This window comes from Erythranthe guttata, chromosome 4, assembly GCF_056151865.1.
Source record: "Erythranthe guttata isolate IM_541 chromosome 4, IM_541, whole genome shotgun sequence".
Taxonomy (NCBI): Eukaryota; Viridiplantae; Streptophyta; class Magnoliopsida; order Lamiales; family Phrymaceae; genus Erythranthe; species Erythranthe guttata.
The window spans coordinates 3,545,643-3,559,903 of record NC_142536.1 but is presented as its reverse complement, the minus strand read 5'-3'; the positions used below and the strand labels follow the sequence as shown (position 1 = coordinate 3,559,903).

At 33.5% G+C, this 14,261-nt stretch overlaps 3 protein-coding genes and 1 long non-coding RNA gene across 4 annotated transcripts; 3 read left to right on the top strand and 1 right to left on the bottom strand.

The window, feature by feature from the left end:
• The first annotated feature begins 306 nt into the window (after positions 1 to 306).
• LOC148770932 (uncharacterized protein At5g48480-like) lies at positions 307 to 1,616 on the top strand. Its single transcript, XM_088816480.1, has 2 exons — positions 307 to 704; positions 1,234 to 1,616. Exons 1-2 carry the CDS (start codon positions 415 to 417, stop codon positions 1,454 to 1,456), a joined length of 513 nt encoding a protein of 170 aa, XP_088672606.1. The 5' UTR covers positions 307 to 414; the 3' UTR covers positions 1,457 to 1,616.
• A 908-nt stretch (positions 1,617 to 2,524) lies between these two features.
• Positions 2,525 to 3,122, bottom strand: LOC105957381 (putative lipid-transfer protein DIR1). Its single transcript, XM_012981306.2, has one exon. The coding sequence runs from the start codon at positions 3,017 to 3,019 to the stop codon at positions 2,705 to 2,707; it is 315 nt and encodes a 104-aa protein (XP_012836760.2). The 5' UTR covers positions 3,020 to 3,122; the 3' UTR covers positions 2,525 to 2,704.
• Positions 3,123 to 4,047: 925 nt separating this feature from the next.
• Positions 4,048 to 4,827, top strand: LOC148770931 (uncharacterized). Its single transcript, XM_088816478.1, has 2 exons — positions 4,048 to 4,157; positions 4,305 to 4,827. The coding sequence occupies exons 1-2, from the start codon at positions 4,143 to 4,145 to the stop codon at positions 4,632 to 4,634; spliced, it is 345 nt and encodes a 114-aa protein (XP_088672604.1). The 5' UTR covers positions 4,048 to 4,142; the 3' UTR covers positions 4,635 to 4,827.
• Positions 4,828 to 9,932: 5,105 nt separating this feature from the next.
• Positions 9,933 to 11,524, top strand: LOC105959034 (uncharacterized). The gene is made up of 3 exons (XR_001172915.2): positions 9,933 to 10,213; positions 11,003 to 11,046; positions 11,161 to 11,524. It is a non-coding gene; the product is annotated as an uncharacterized LOC105959034 (long non-coding RNA).
• Positions 11,525 to 14,261: the final 2,737 nt, after the last annotated feature.

Below are 14,261 nucleotides of genomic sequence, written 5' to 3'. Positions count from 1 at the left end.
TGTCATTCCGTATACCATAAAGCTGCAGATTACAGGTGAAACTTAATAAACGGTCGGATTTATCCCTCACTAAAAGCATCTTAAAACGACCGTCCGATGAGAACTCCGACAGAAGAGCTGCAACCGTTGCAGATAAAGCAGTGGCAGCCTCGTGAATAAAGACAAAATGTGAGGGGGAATTACGGGAGGGTAAAATTTATGAGTAAGGACAAAAGGGTGGGGCCCCCACCCCGAAAAGCACGATTAGCTAATGACGGAACTGCCCCTGAACGTTTCCGCTTCCTCGCTTCCTATAAATATCCCTCCTGCAACACCACTGCACGCATCACGCAGTCCATTTATTCATTGTCATTTCTCTCTCTAGAATTCCTCCTCCTTCTTTCATTTTCTCTCTCTTAGGGTTTAATTCGCAGGATGGTGCTGGAGGCAGAAGACGTTGTTGTTGCAGCTGGTAACGGTTCGACGACGGCAGCTGCTGCTGCTCATGTGGTGTTTACTTCGGGGAAGCCGTGGTTGGCTGTGGAGCCGCCGAGAGCCAACGACGCCGTGGAGTTCTACAAGGCGGCGTTCGGAGCGGAGGAGGTGAGCCGCGTGGCTCATGCTAAGAGGAAGGCGGAGCAGGATCTCCCTCTCATTCGCGCCGCCGAGCTCAAGATTGGCTCCTTCATCTTCGTCGTCTCTGACTTCATTGAAGGCTCTGCTCTGTACGTTTTTTGAGATTTTATTTACTGTTGAGCTCATTATCTGTTTGCTTGTTCGTATTTTCATTTCGTTTTGCTAGATTTGTGTGGATCCTTGTTTTCTGGTTTCACCTCATGTATTTATCGATGATGCATGTTATATTTTTTATATATATTCCTCCATCTGCTATTTTTCTCTCTGATGCTTCGTTTTGGAGAAATCTTCTGTGGTTTCTGTAATGATATTGAAGTGGAACGCTCTGATTTTTGTAATTTTTTTGCTCTGATCTATCTGTGCATTGATATGTTATTTGTTTGCAAATATGTTCATCATTTGAACTTTGAAATGTTTTTTTTGGTTACTTTTTTCTTCGTGACTCAGTGAGTCAGTAGTCATTGAGTTTTCGTGAGCATTAAATGCGTATAGACCTGCAGCAGGATGTTTATTGATTTACTTATTAATAATAAAATAATATTATACAGTATGCAGAATGTTGTGATCCCACTGATTCGATATACTTCTGACTTGAATAATAATAATATATACTTTTAGGCTCAAGTCTGCCATGAATGGCAGCGTCTTCACCCTGCAAACGGACGACGTTGAAGCTGCCGTCGACAAAGCTGTGGCAGCTGGTGCTGTTTTAGATGGCGGCGAGGCCGACGAGGCTGAACGCGCGTGCTTTGGTGGTCGCACGGCGTTTGTCAAGGATCCATACGGCAACGTCTGGGTTATCGCCTCCCCGTTTCAACCGTCCCCTGACGTGGCAGCTTAGGAGCCGTGGATCTGTTTTACTCTTATCTACCCTACTTGCTTAGTTTTAATTCATGTTTGGACTTTTTTAATTAGGAGTAAACTAATTTGGACGTTGAATTGCTTTATTATAATCAAACAGAAGGAAGGCTTTAATTCTTCTGCTACTTAACGGCCGTTAATGACTTCCCTTTTTTTAATGCCATTTTTAATTACGTTTTATTAATCTGCTGATGGATGGATGGATAGAAATTTTGACCTGTATTGGGAAACCCGTACAGTGGTAATTCCTCGTGAAACGACAGAATCGTACTTTGGATATCTTTATTTTGTTTGGTTTTGTACATTTGAAATGGGGTTGGCTTGGGATGGAATGAAACGGAATATGCGCGCCTTGGGGAGAGGGACTTTTGTGGTCCCCACGCTTATGTTTTGTTTTGTTGGAGAGTGGGATTAATATTGTGAATAGTTTGTTACTTTTTTTCATCTTCACTTTACTAGTCTGATTAATGCTGTCCTTCATTGTGTGCTCTGATTTTTTATACAAAGAGAAATATAAATATTAAAAAAATATATAGTTAAAGTTTATTGTTAATTTTGTAATTTTTATTATTATAATTTTTAATAATTAAAAAAAATGAGCTTGTGCTTTAGCTACGACAAAATGGTTTCATACTCAAACGAATGAAGAAAAAAAAAAAGAAACTCAGAGGGCTCGAGCTCGACAAAATAAAGTTGAGAGCTCGCTCTAGCCCGAGCTCGATTCGTACATACCCTTAATCATGAGTTGCACAACATCTTATCAAATTGATTTGTATAGGGTTCTATTCTGTCAGGTTTTATTTATTTTAAAAAATTACCGGGTTGACCCTCGTTGGTGTTCTTGCCCAGGCCCGTCAAGCCTTCAAAAGCCCACCGTCAAAGCCCAGTGATTTCCCCCCCAAAAAATATGTAGCTGTATGGCTGTGTAAAATGACGATTGTCCCCTGGAATATGGCTGTTTTATAGCTACTGCAGGGGCAAAATCGTCATTTTACAGCCAAAGCATCTTACTAAAACTTTAGGTGCATTATTTTGCCATAATCCAACAAACATCTCAATCCTCAAACTTATTATACATGAAATAATCTGGCACACGTTACAAAGTTATCGCAACACTTGGACGATAGACAATAAGAAGAAAAAAAACTACATATTAATCGCGTACTTTTTATTTAAAATCTTAGTCGTGAAACTTCACCGAAACCAACAACAAATTAAACGATAATATTTAGCATTCAGTAGGATTTGGGATATTGCATTTGGCAGGAAGTGCCAAGGCAAGATCAGGATCAATCCCAAGAGAAGGCAACATAAACGAGTTCTTATACGAACACAAGCACTTCAAATCCGCCCCCGAGACGGCGTCGCAACATTCCGGCGAAGGCTCCACCGGATTAGGCTGCACCACGGACGGCTTGCACGCCGTCAAACCATCTTCCGTCACGTTGCACAGGTCCATCGCCTTTGCTCCGGCGAGTAACACTAACACCACCATCGCCGCCACTAGCACCGCTGCCACTTTGGTAATTCCACCACCCGCCATTATATATCGAGAAATTAAAAAAAGAAAATTTTAAATAATTTATAACTATGGTTTGATGTGTGTTCTCTTGTTGCTTTGTTGCATGTTAATTTTTATTCATTTCTATTGTATATATATAGAGATTGAGGAATGGATTTTGAGCCTTAAGTTGTGAGCCCGTGATGGAGAATTTTGGCGGGTTTCGGGTCACGGGTTGTTTAACCCTGGCCCACTTCTATTATTTGTGAGGTACATTTTACATTTTGTGGCTTGCATTGCTTTGCTTGGTTTAATTAAATTATTTTGTGTCTTTTTTTTTTTTTACAGAAAAAAATAGATAATACAGCTACTATTTTTTAAGATATGCATCGATTTTTCCTGTGCAACAGTCTGCAAATCACACGAAAATGTGTAAATACCAAAATAGTATTAGAAAATTTATGTGCGACGAACGCCACCGAAAACCCACGTCAAAAGTAGATATTTCATCCCACGTCAGAATATTTATATATAATTCTTTTACAATATGTTCTATAATTAATTTGGACATTGTATTTGAAACTACTGTGTATATAAAATAAAAGAGTTAGGGTTTTGATATGAGTAGCACCGTGCATGCATGCATGCACCCATTCTCAGTACGTCATTTTGCACAAGAATCCCATCATGCATATGGCTTTAATTTATCCCAATCGTAAATCAGACGGCTAATAAAACCTAAGAATGGAATTTGGTTCTCATTAAAAATTCTTCAATAATTATTCCATTATTATTTGCATCTTAACTCTCCTTTTATTATTCACTTTCTAGTATTCGTTTCCACTATTCTTTCACCAAAGAAGCTGGATATCACTAATAAGTTCATCACAAAATAACTTCCACATAATTAATTATATTAAAAAAATAACTTGTATTGATGTATTATACGACAGACGAATAATAAATAAATTGAGAATTAAATACGCGGAATAATATATATATATATATATATATATATATATATATATATATATATATATATATATATATATATATATGAAGCATAGGATTCCACAAAATTTCCTATTTATATAGGAGCAAACGGCCACCATATCATGTCTTTGTATCCAATTCTCTAATTGTGTGTCTATTCAAAACCTCTTTGATGGCTTCATTTCAGGTGATTTTCTTGTTTCACTTTACTTTTTTTTTTCAATCATATATATATATATATATATATATATATATATATATATATATAATTAATGCTGACTATATATGATACGGCTGACCTGATATGTAATTATATATATTTTGGTTCATGCAGATCGGCGCCACTCCGGCGGAAGATTTGATCGCCGAAACGGAAGCAACGGGTAAAGAACCACAAGTGGTCGCGCCGTCGGCGCAGGAGCCGGTGAAAACAGTGGATCATGTGGAAGACGATGAAGAAGATTTTGAAGGACTAATCACCGCGCCACCGTACGAACAACAGATCGAAAATTCCGATGACGAAGAAGAAGAGAAAGACGCTGCTGAATATTCGCCTTTCATTGACGACGACACGGATGACGCGGAGCTGTTTAGGCCCGCCGCCGGAGAACCTGCTGCCGCCTTTGGTGACTTCAATGAAGACGACGATGAAGATGAAGCATAATTCATTAGTAAATTAATTAATTAATTAGTATTTGCAATTCAGAAAATCTACGAAATGTTAAGCTGTTTAATTTATTTGCAATATTTGATGGGGTTATTGTGTTATTTTAGTTAATTCTAATGTACTATTTCTATTTGGATTTGAGTGATGCTTGATATTTATATAAGTTACTGTATTATTTACTTCGTGTTAATATTGTCTCATAATTAAATTTTATATTTAACTATGATTTATTTTTTATCAAAAAAATTACATAAATCACTTGTTCCAGTAACTTAATCCTTTTCGGCTAGAAAATATGTAACTACATTTAGTGGGCTTGGCTGCAGTAACTACTGTGGCTCGGTTGCAGTTGGACTATAAGTAAAGTTTGGGTTATTTAAATTTCTTGGTCCATTTTGTTATATTAATATGATTACACTTTTTTTTTTTTTAAGTGAAATGCTTTTTGGGGTTAGAACTTTGCTATTTGCAGTTCATATCCCAAAAATCACTTCTCTCACTACAAACCCTTTCCCACACACTTGCCCCCAAATCCGTAACATTTAAAAAAATTCAAAAAATTCGAACTCAAGCAAAAACAAGCCAAATTCATCGAAATTTTGAGGTATTTTGAGGAAATTTCGATAGTAATTTCATGTTAAACAACCCTACAAATCGATTTGTATGTTGTTTTTTCCAAAATTGCGCTCGGTGAATGCCCAAACCGGACGTTCACCAGCATTTTTCACGGCCGGTTTGGGCGTGAAAAACGCTGGTGAATGCCTGGTTTGGGCGTCTGGTTCGGGAATGCGCGCCCGGTTTGGACGTTCGTTTCCGGTTTGCGCGCCCGGTCTAGGCGTTAATATACAAATAGCATTAGATTTTAACTACAAATAGCAATTTTCAACTGTAGAAAGGAAGTCCCTTTTTTAACGAAGAAAAAAATTACGATACTATCATTCAAAAGTAACTAACGACGTAATTATCACCGAAAGAAGAAACACGATGCTCGCCTGAGTGTTGTCGTACCGAAGCACTCTGTCATTCTAATCAAAAGTCAGGTTTGCAAAATGACCATATACGTGAAAAAGTTGCTCTTCCCAATCTTTTTATAAGAGTTTTTGAATACGAACTATTAAATCATTATTCTCTAGACAATAAGAGAAGTGTGAGAAAATCATCAACATTGTTGAATTATCGATTTGCATCTGATTTTTTTCTCAAGCATGCGTGATTGCTTCTTTTAGAGCCATAACTGAGCCTTATCTCGGTCAATGTCATGTTGCGGACTTTCCCACCTTTCTTGGGCCGGAATGTAGTCTCATTAATCGCTTGTCTACTACACAGCGAGTTGGTGGCCGACTTAATAGAGTGTTGTAAGAGGACAAATTAAAAGAAACTTAAACAGTCTTTAGATTTTAGTGTATAATCTTTATTATTTGGGGTTTTGAGTCAATCAAGCCCGTATCATATCAGCAACAATCAAGGTTGTAAAAAGCGGTAATCGGGTCCGAGTCGGTCAGGCACCGACTCACGATTAATCGGTGCGGCGGTGATTAATCGGTGATAAATCGGAAATAAATCGGTTTTTAAAATTTAATATAATATATTTCTAAATATTATTTATAAATACTCCAAAATATATAAATAGATATTTAAACATAGTTATATCTCCATCATGTATATATCCTAATAACATAATAAAAGTTTAATAATTATAAGATCATAATACATAAATATCCTTATAAAATATAAATAAAAAAACGTTTTTTTTCAATTTACATTTATTCTTGAACATTGATGGCATACATCATTAGTTCTTTAACGATAACAATTAACAAAAACAAAATAAGGCATAAACTCATATTTTCTTTTATTAAAATCTAACTTTTATTTTGAATTATAAAAAGGAAAAAAAAAAAAAAAAACCGATTTTAACCGATTTTTGCCACCGAGTTTGACCCGCCTTAAAGGTTTGACCGCCTCAGACCGCCTCGGACCGTCTCACAGGCAAAAAACCGATTTTTCAAACCTTTACACTAAAATCGTAAAAGTTTTGGACCGCCTCGGCCGATTTTTAGAATCCTGGCTACAATATCTTAAAATTTCTCCATATATATATATATATATATATATATATATATATATATATATATATATAGCCTAATCAATTAAAATTAATAAGAAAAATCCTCCCACACAACAATTGTAACAATAATGGTTAACTACTTAGCTACAATATCTTTGAAATTTCCCCTATATATAGCCTAAGTAGTGAATCCTCAAACAAAATTTAATGCTTGTTTGATTTGGATTCTACCATGGTTAATTTAACTTTTCCAAAACATTTATTTAAATACAAAAAGAGAGATATCTAACCACGTGTCGTTTATTAGCCGTTTGGGCAAGTAAAATTGAATTAATTGTCAAAGTCAAACTATGAAAATGGTCACCCCTATACATATAGACACTAAATCGCTAGGCCAATGGTTCATCACACTTCAATCAAATTTGGGGTTGTTAGTTGAATTTACTCTTTTCCCAACGCCCCAAATATATTTATTTATTTATTTATTTATTTATTTATTTTTCCTTGTTTTTAATTTCTCGAGAAAGATTTTTTTTCAGACCATGTCAAACCATATGTCTATTGGTTTCATTTCTCACACTTTTGTAATGTTAAATTACAGAAAATTATTTTTCTTTAATTAATTACATTATTTTTCTCAACTATTCCCGATTGGATATACTTACACAATTTTACGTAATTTGACTGTAATTTGCCATTTTTGTAAATATTTGAATTTTTTAGATATTTTATTTGATTGTAAACATTGGTTTTCATTTCAATTGGAATTTGACCTCTTACATATAAATGTGTGATTTTTAATTTTATCCATTATTTGTAGTCATGATTGGGGCATAATTAATTTTTAACATTATTTATTAACAATTAATTAATAAATAAATCCGTTTGGAATAATAAAAAGAAATTTGACTTTGACCAAGAAAAAAAAACAATAAAACAACCTTAACCTAGATTATGGTGAAAATAAGAAAATGTATTATCTCTTGACTTGTGATGTACGTCAACAAAATTAATCCCCACTCACGTGACATCTGTCACATTCATAATTTAAGAAAATTAAAAAAAAAATTTTACCAGATTAAATAAAGTGAAAATAAAAGGCATTCTTCAAAATTTCCAATTCTAAAATTTTCTAGTGCAGAACAGAACCATTTAAATGCACCTGCAAGATATGGGACATAAAAAAAAAAAAAAAAAGGAATTAATTACTTTTGGGTGCACAGAAACTGTTCACAAACAGAAGTTTTTGTTGCGGTAATAAATATCTGAAAATGGTGATGCAACACTTTACCTTACACAGTGTTGCCTTCATACTTCCCCATACCCCTCTCTCTCTCTCTTACATTAATCACTTACCAAATTCTTGTCACTAAAATCACCTAAGAATTCCGATTTTATAATATAATAAAGGGTAAATTACAATCACTCCTAAGGTATGGTCAAATTACAAAAATCCCCTCTTGTTTGGATAATTACAACCACCCTTCAACTCCTCAAATTTAGTGGAACCTTCGAGATTATATGGAATATTATCACTTTTTGTACCGGTTTTATCCCATTCGAACTCTTTATTTTGAAGCAAGATGATCATAATATGTGTTTTTTGTCTTGTATATATCAAATTGTGGTGCATCAGAAATTGTATTTTTACACAAAACAAGTACAAACTAGAGCACAGTCCACGAAATCTAGATTATTATATTGAATTTGACATCATAAGGGTGGAGGTGTAAGAAAAAATCATAGTTGAGAGAGTAGATGTAACTATCCAAACAAGAGCGGTTTTTTCGTAAATTGACCATACCTCGAGGGGGTGTTTGTAATTTACCCTATGATAAAACATCGATTAATTATCTAGTTTAATTTTTTTATGTCCCAACTTGAGGACTACCTCACTACCAAAAAACAAGGCTTTTGTAACAGAAATTTTGTGACAGGCTAAATCTGTCACAATGAATGACTGAATTAGTGACAAATTTGTGATCGATTCTTATAAAACCAATTTACAATTGCTTTTGACGCAATTGTTATGAATTATGTGACGAATTTTGTGACAATAAATATTCGGTCACATTTCGGTCACATAATTTGTAACAGAAATTTATTCCGTCATAGTATTTGTCATAATTTGTTTATGGATATGTAATTTAATTAGTATGAGTTACAAATCTGTCACAACATCTTTTTCGTCAAAAATATTTCACATGTAATTCTGTCACGAATACCGTCATATTCTAAGTTTTGTCATTGGTCCGTCACAACATCAATTTCATCACAAATGGGTCACAATTTTTTTTGTCACAACTCCATCACATTCTAAGTTATGTCATTGATCCATCATCACATCCTTTTTGTCACAAACACGTCACATAAAATTCAGTCATAAATATGTCATATTCTTGAGTTGTGCCATTGATCCGTCACAACATCCTTCTCGTCACAAATGTGTCACGTATTATCCATTCACAATTCCGTCATATTTTAAATTCTTCATTAATCACTTACTAATATTTATTTAGTCATAGATCCATCACAATCTAAATTTCTTCATAGTTTGTCACTACCTTTGTTCGCTATATATATCTCTTTAAAAATGTTATTTATTTACTCAAAAAAAGAAGAAGTTATTTACATGTTGGTTAAAATCCCAATTATGTCACTAACCGGCCCTATTTATTTTATATTTTGAAACCATAAAAAATAAAATAATAGGAAAAAAATATAGAATAATATAACAAATGCAACCTATTTATTATAATTTATTAACAATTTCAAGTAATTTGATTTTCTTATAGAAATTATGTAAAATGGATAATTAGTCAATTTATTAAAATATTTCTTATAATGGCGTGCACAAAAACTGTATTTAAGCTAGTTACACTATTATTATATGTTATCCTTGTTTTGTTTTATTATTGAAAATCTATTATTTACAAATTTTAGTGTTATATCAATATATGTTGAAAATACCACATTTAATGTACACTAAATTATTAATTTGATTCTTGATTTATTATTAATATTATTATTACTTAAAACCACAATATATTTTTTGAGCATGAAAACTAATTCTAGCAAAAAATATTGGTCTGACCTTCTTATTTAATTTTTATATCTATATTTTTTTTAATTTTGTTTTTATCAAACTGATGATAAAAGATATTGATAACAATTGAATTTAAAAAAAAAAACTAGTTAAAAGTTAATAAATTAATGATAATTTAGCATTAACTCCCCCACTACGGCGTCATAGTGAAACCCCACCCAAAACAAGCCATTTAGGTTTTTGAGTTTTGCACATCACAGGCACACACTCACGTTTTTTCTCCACTCATCGTCAAAGGGCAATGGCGGCAGCGGCATAAATCAGGGGTAAATGATTTATAATGTCGGGCAACAACACAAATGTGGTGGCGGAGAACCATAATTGATTTGTACGATGAATCTACACCCATAAGGCAGCGGCGAGCGATTGTCCTCGTCGGTACACTATCATTTGGGCATGAAGGTAAATTTCAGGATTAATTTATCAATATATATATGCGTAGCTTTTCTGTTTGACTTGTAAATTAATAGGTGGGTGAAAACCGAGTAGAATGTGATGGTTTGATACATATTGAGAAAATTATTGTGTATATTAGATGTATTTGACTTTATTGGTTAATTCAGCAAAAGTTTCGGTTCGGTGATTTTACAAAATTCTCTTGAATTTGGGCGTATGGGGCTATTTGTTAGCTATATCCCACCATTATTTTGAAATAAATCCTTGTAAATTGTAGATTATGACATTAGCCTGTGGTTGCTATCTGCAGAGGCATAAGAGATATGCATTATATTATATGTACTTTCTGAAACAATAAATGATGTTTGTAGGTAATTATAATTGGATGATGTGAATTCGAAACTATTGAATGTGTTTTAATTAGATGGACCCTGAGGTCCAAGACGTTTTAAGTCCTGCGCATAAGCAGAAGCTATGCAGCTTCTGTTTCGTCTCCCTCTTCACATATTGGGTACATTAACACCTACATGGGGACCACAGCTTATACTCATGAAGTTGTTCCAACATTAAAATGGTACTTGTATAATCAGGCCATTCTACAGGTTTTGGTTATGCTCTTGCTTGGAATAGTTGTTCCTTTTTTAATCAAAATATTTGTCTTCTATCTTAGAATACGATGGTTGGCTCTAATTGGCACATTTTATTTTTCAGATATTCGTTTTGGTAATTTAACTGTTTAATATTTTGGGTAATACCTCTTATTATTTCTGATCTTTGTTGAATTTTTGATGGCAGGATATTCAATACGGAAGCTTAACAGCTATAGTAACTGGTATACGGTATGTGATCGGGGGTAATTCTCTTTTGGTGTTCTTTCTCTTGGGGTTCTGCTTTATGTAAGAAAATTGGACTTAGTTTATTTGAAATTTCACCTTTTTGTGTTACATTGTCAGATGCAGTTTAGATTATTCGTGAAGATGCAGATGTGAGACTAGTGTTGGGCAGGGACCACGTGCTACTCAGATATAGTATGAAGTTGTCGAATTGTCAAATTGGAAAGATCGTCCAAGATGAACTGGTGGGGGTTGAGGGGATGAGAGGGAGAGAAATATAAACGACGATAACATGGCTTGCGGATGTTGGAGGTGATACAGGACAATAGTTTAGAGATTGGGTCTTTGTTATAAGATATTTATGGCTCGACATTTGTAGTATATTTTTACCATTAGATATATTAGCAAACTTTTGAAATATCACAACAGAGATAATGGTTTTGTCTTAATATACTTATATGAACATTTTATTGGTTTTGTTGTACATTTCTTTTGATACAGACAATTTGTGACAAAGTGTTTGTGACAGAGGATTGGTGACTAATTGTGACGCTCTCAGTGACACAAATATATAACGAAATCTTTCATTCATTGGTGATGAATTATTGACAACATGAATTGTTTATGACGGCATCCGTCACAGATTTTAGGAAAAATATTTTCATGTTTATTGACGGATTCATGACAACACAAACTATTTGTGACGGAATCCGTCACATAGTTTAGGGACGGGTTATTGACAGCACAAACTGTTTGTGACGGAATCCGTCACATAGTTTAGGGACGGATTATTGACTGCAAAAACTTGACTTTGACGGAATCCGTCACAATTTTAGGGAAAACATTTTGTTAGGTAGTGACAAATTATTGACAGAAAAATATTGCTTGTGACGGAATCCGTCATAGATTTTAGGTGTCTTCGATATGGTAATTTTGACGGAATTACTTTCATTTGTGACGAACGTTTCTGTGATAAACAGTGTGACGGAATTAAAATCTCCGTCACTAATTAAATTAGTGACGAGGGTGTTTCTGACAGACATATTCCGTCCCTATGCCGCCACTAAAGCTTAATAGTGACTGATTTTGTTGCTTTTTGTGACAAAATCGGCTGTCACTAAAGCCTTGTTTTTTGGTAGTGCCTGTTCAAAATTATATCATTAAGTTAATATTTCGTTAATTTAATAAAATTTGGCTAGTTCTAACTCTATCGATCAATAGATGTTTAACTTTATAAATATTATTACTTATAGGGTGGATACAAAATAAAAATAAAAATTGAATTCCGCCAATTTCAATGAGAAACAATGAAACATATTACTTCATTCCTATTTTCTGATTTATGGAATTTTTTATGGAACGTAATTTATTTTTTTAATAAAAAAAATAATCTGAAATAGTTAAAGTGGGTCTTTACTGCATGCCGGGTGCACAGTTAAATTTGAAGCTCATTGCATGTGGAGTTAAAAGTGCTTTTTACAACTTACCCAGCACTTTTTTCTTTTGCCATTTTTATTTGGTTTTTTAGATGTGGGCCCCATCTTTGACTCTTTCTAAGTCTTTTAATTTTGGAGGAAAGTATTAAAATAGTGATTCTTTTAAGTTAATTCGTTTTTCTTTTCTTGTGATTAAAGCTTCTTACATTCGGCAATTTTACAAAAATATTTATTTATTATTATTATTAAATTTATTTATTTAGAAAAGGGTGTTATTGTCTTGTTTGTCAGTATGTGTTTGACAAAGTGGCTTATTATTCATATTTTGGGAGGGTATGCAGAGAATTACTTATAGGAAACAAACACTATTTTAGAAGATTGAAAAATAGAATTATTCCTTAATTTGTATTATAAACATTTGTTTTATTAATAAGAAATATTACAACGATTTATTAAAGAACAAATAGCGATTTTATGTTGTTTGGCGTTTTCTTAGGTTCGTGGCTCAAAAATTCAAAGAACCATTTTTTCATTTTTTTTTAAATTCGCATGTTCTTATTAATTATTTGAAAGGGATATAACTTTGTTTATTGTCTGCTTCAATGGTTAGATAGTAAGTTAAAATTAACATTGTACTTGTATAAAAAAAAAAAAAAAAAAGCCGAAGGTGCGAAATTACCGTTTTAAAATGATGTTTTGAATTTTTATCGATACCATTCGAGTAGAGCTAGATGTAGCTTTAACCAAACGGAATAAAAATACAGTCTTGATTTATTTTAATTTTTTTTTTAAATTTCGTTCGTTTGGTGAAATTTTATTTGTTATGGGAAAATTGAATCGAACAACCATAGATGTGGTAAATTAGTTGGTGGAACAAGATATAGTTCAAATGTAATTTCACCAAAAAAATTTGTATCACATAGCTGACACTTTCTAGATTAATCTCGCCAGACATGTTAAATCTAGCATTGTTTACACAATATTGCACGGTAACATAGTTTACTCTAGATCTGACCACAGTTCGATTCGGTTTCGGTTCCGATTTCAAACCGTCGGTTTCGGTTCCGATTATGGAGGAACCGCAACCGAACCGAAAAAATTCGGTTCCTTGCGGTTCGGTTCCCGGTTAGAACCGGTAGAACCGCTGGTTCTTAATAATAAATTTATATATATATATATATATATATATATATATATATATATATATATATATATATATATATATATATATATATATATATATATATATATATATATATATATATATATATGTAGAGAGAGAGAGAGAGAGAGAGAGAGAGAGAGAGAGAGCTAGGAAATTAATTAATTAATTTTTTTGAAAAAAATAAACGGTTAGAACCGCGGTTCTCACCGTCGGTTCCCGGTTCCAAAAATGAGGAACCGGAACCGAACCACCGAACCGGTTTTTTCGGTTTCGGTTCCATCAAACCGGTTTCGGTTCGGTTCTAAAACCGTTGACCCCGGTTCGGTTCCGGTTCCGGTTCTAACAGAATCGGTGGTCAGGTCTCGTTTACTCAGTCCACTTCGGTCCCATTTGTTTGAAAAAATTATCAATGATTAATTAAATAGTTGGACTTTGTTGGATATTTGGTATCCTCTACTTGTCGGATCGATCCGCAAATATTATATTATCATGACTTATTTTGTCTTTTAAGCATGTTTTTTGTTGCACCTTTCAAGATCCAATAAAACCATTGAATTCTATTATATTATTTAGTATCATCTTGACTAATCTTATCTTAGTAACCAAACGAGGCCTTCCAA

Bases quoted from the DNA above. Each gene is read 5' to 3' on its own strand.
- LOC148770932 (XM_088816480.1), top strand. From the start codon at position 415: ATGGTGCTGGAGGCAGAAGACGTTGTTGTTGCAGCTGGTAACGGTTCG. The intron at 705-1,233 runs GTACGTTTTTTG...ATATACTTTTAG, and splicing joins TTCATTGAAGGCTCTGCTCT to GCTCAAGTCTGCCATGAATG.
- LOC105957381 (XM_012981306.2), bottom strand. From the start codon at position 3,019: ATGGCGGGTGGTGGAATTACCAAAGTGGCAGCGGTGCTAGTGGCGGCG.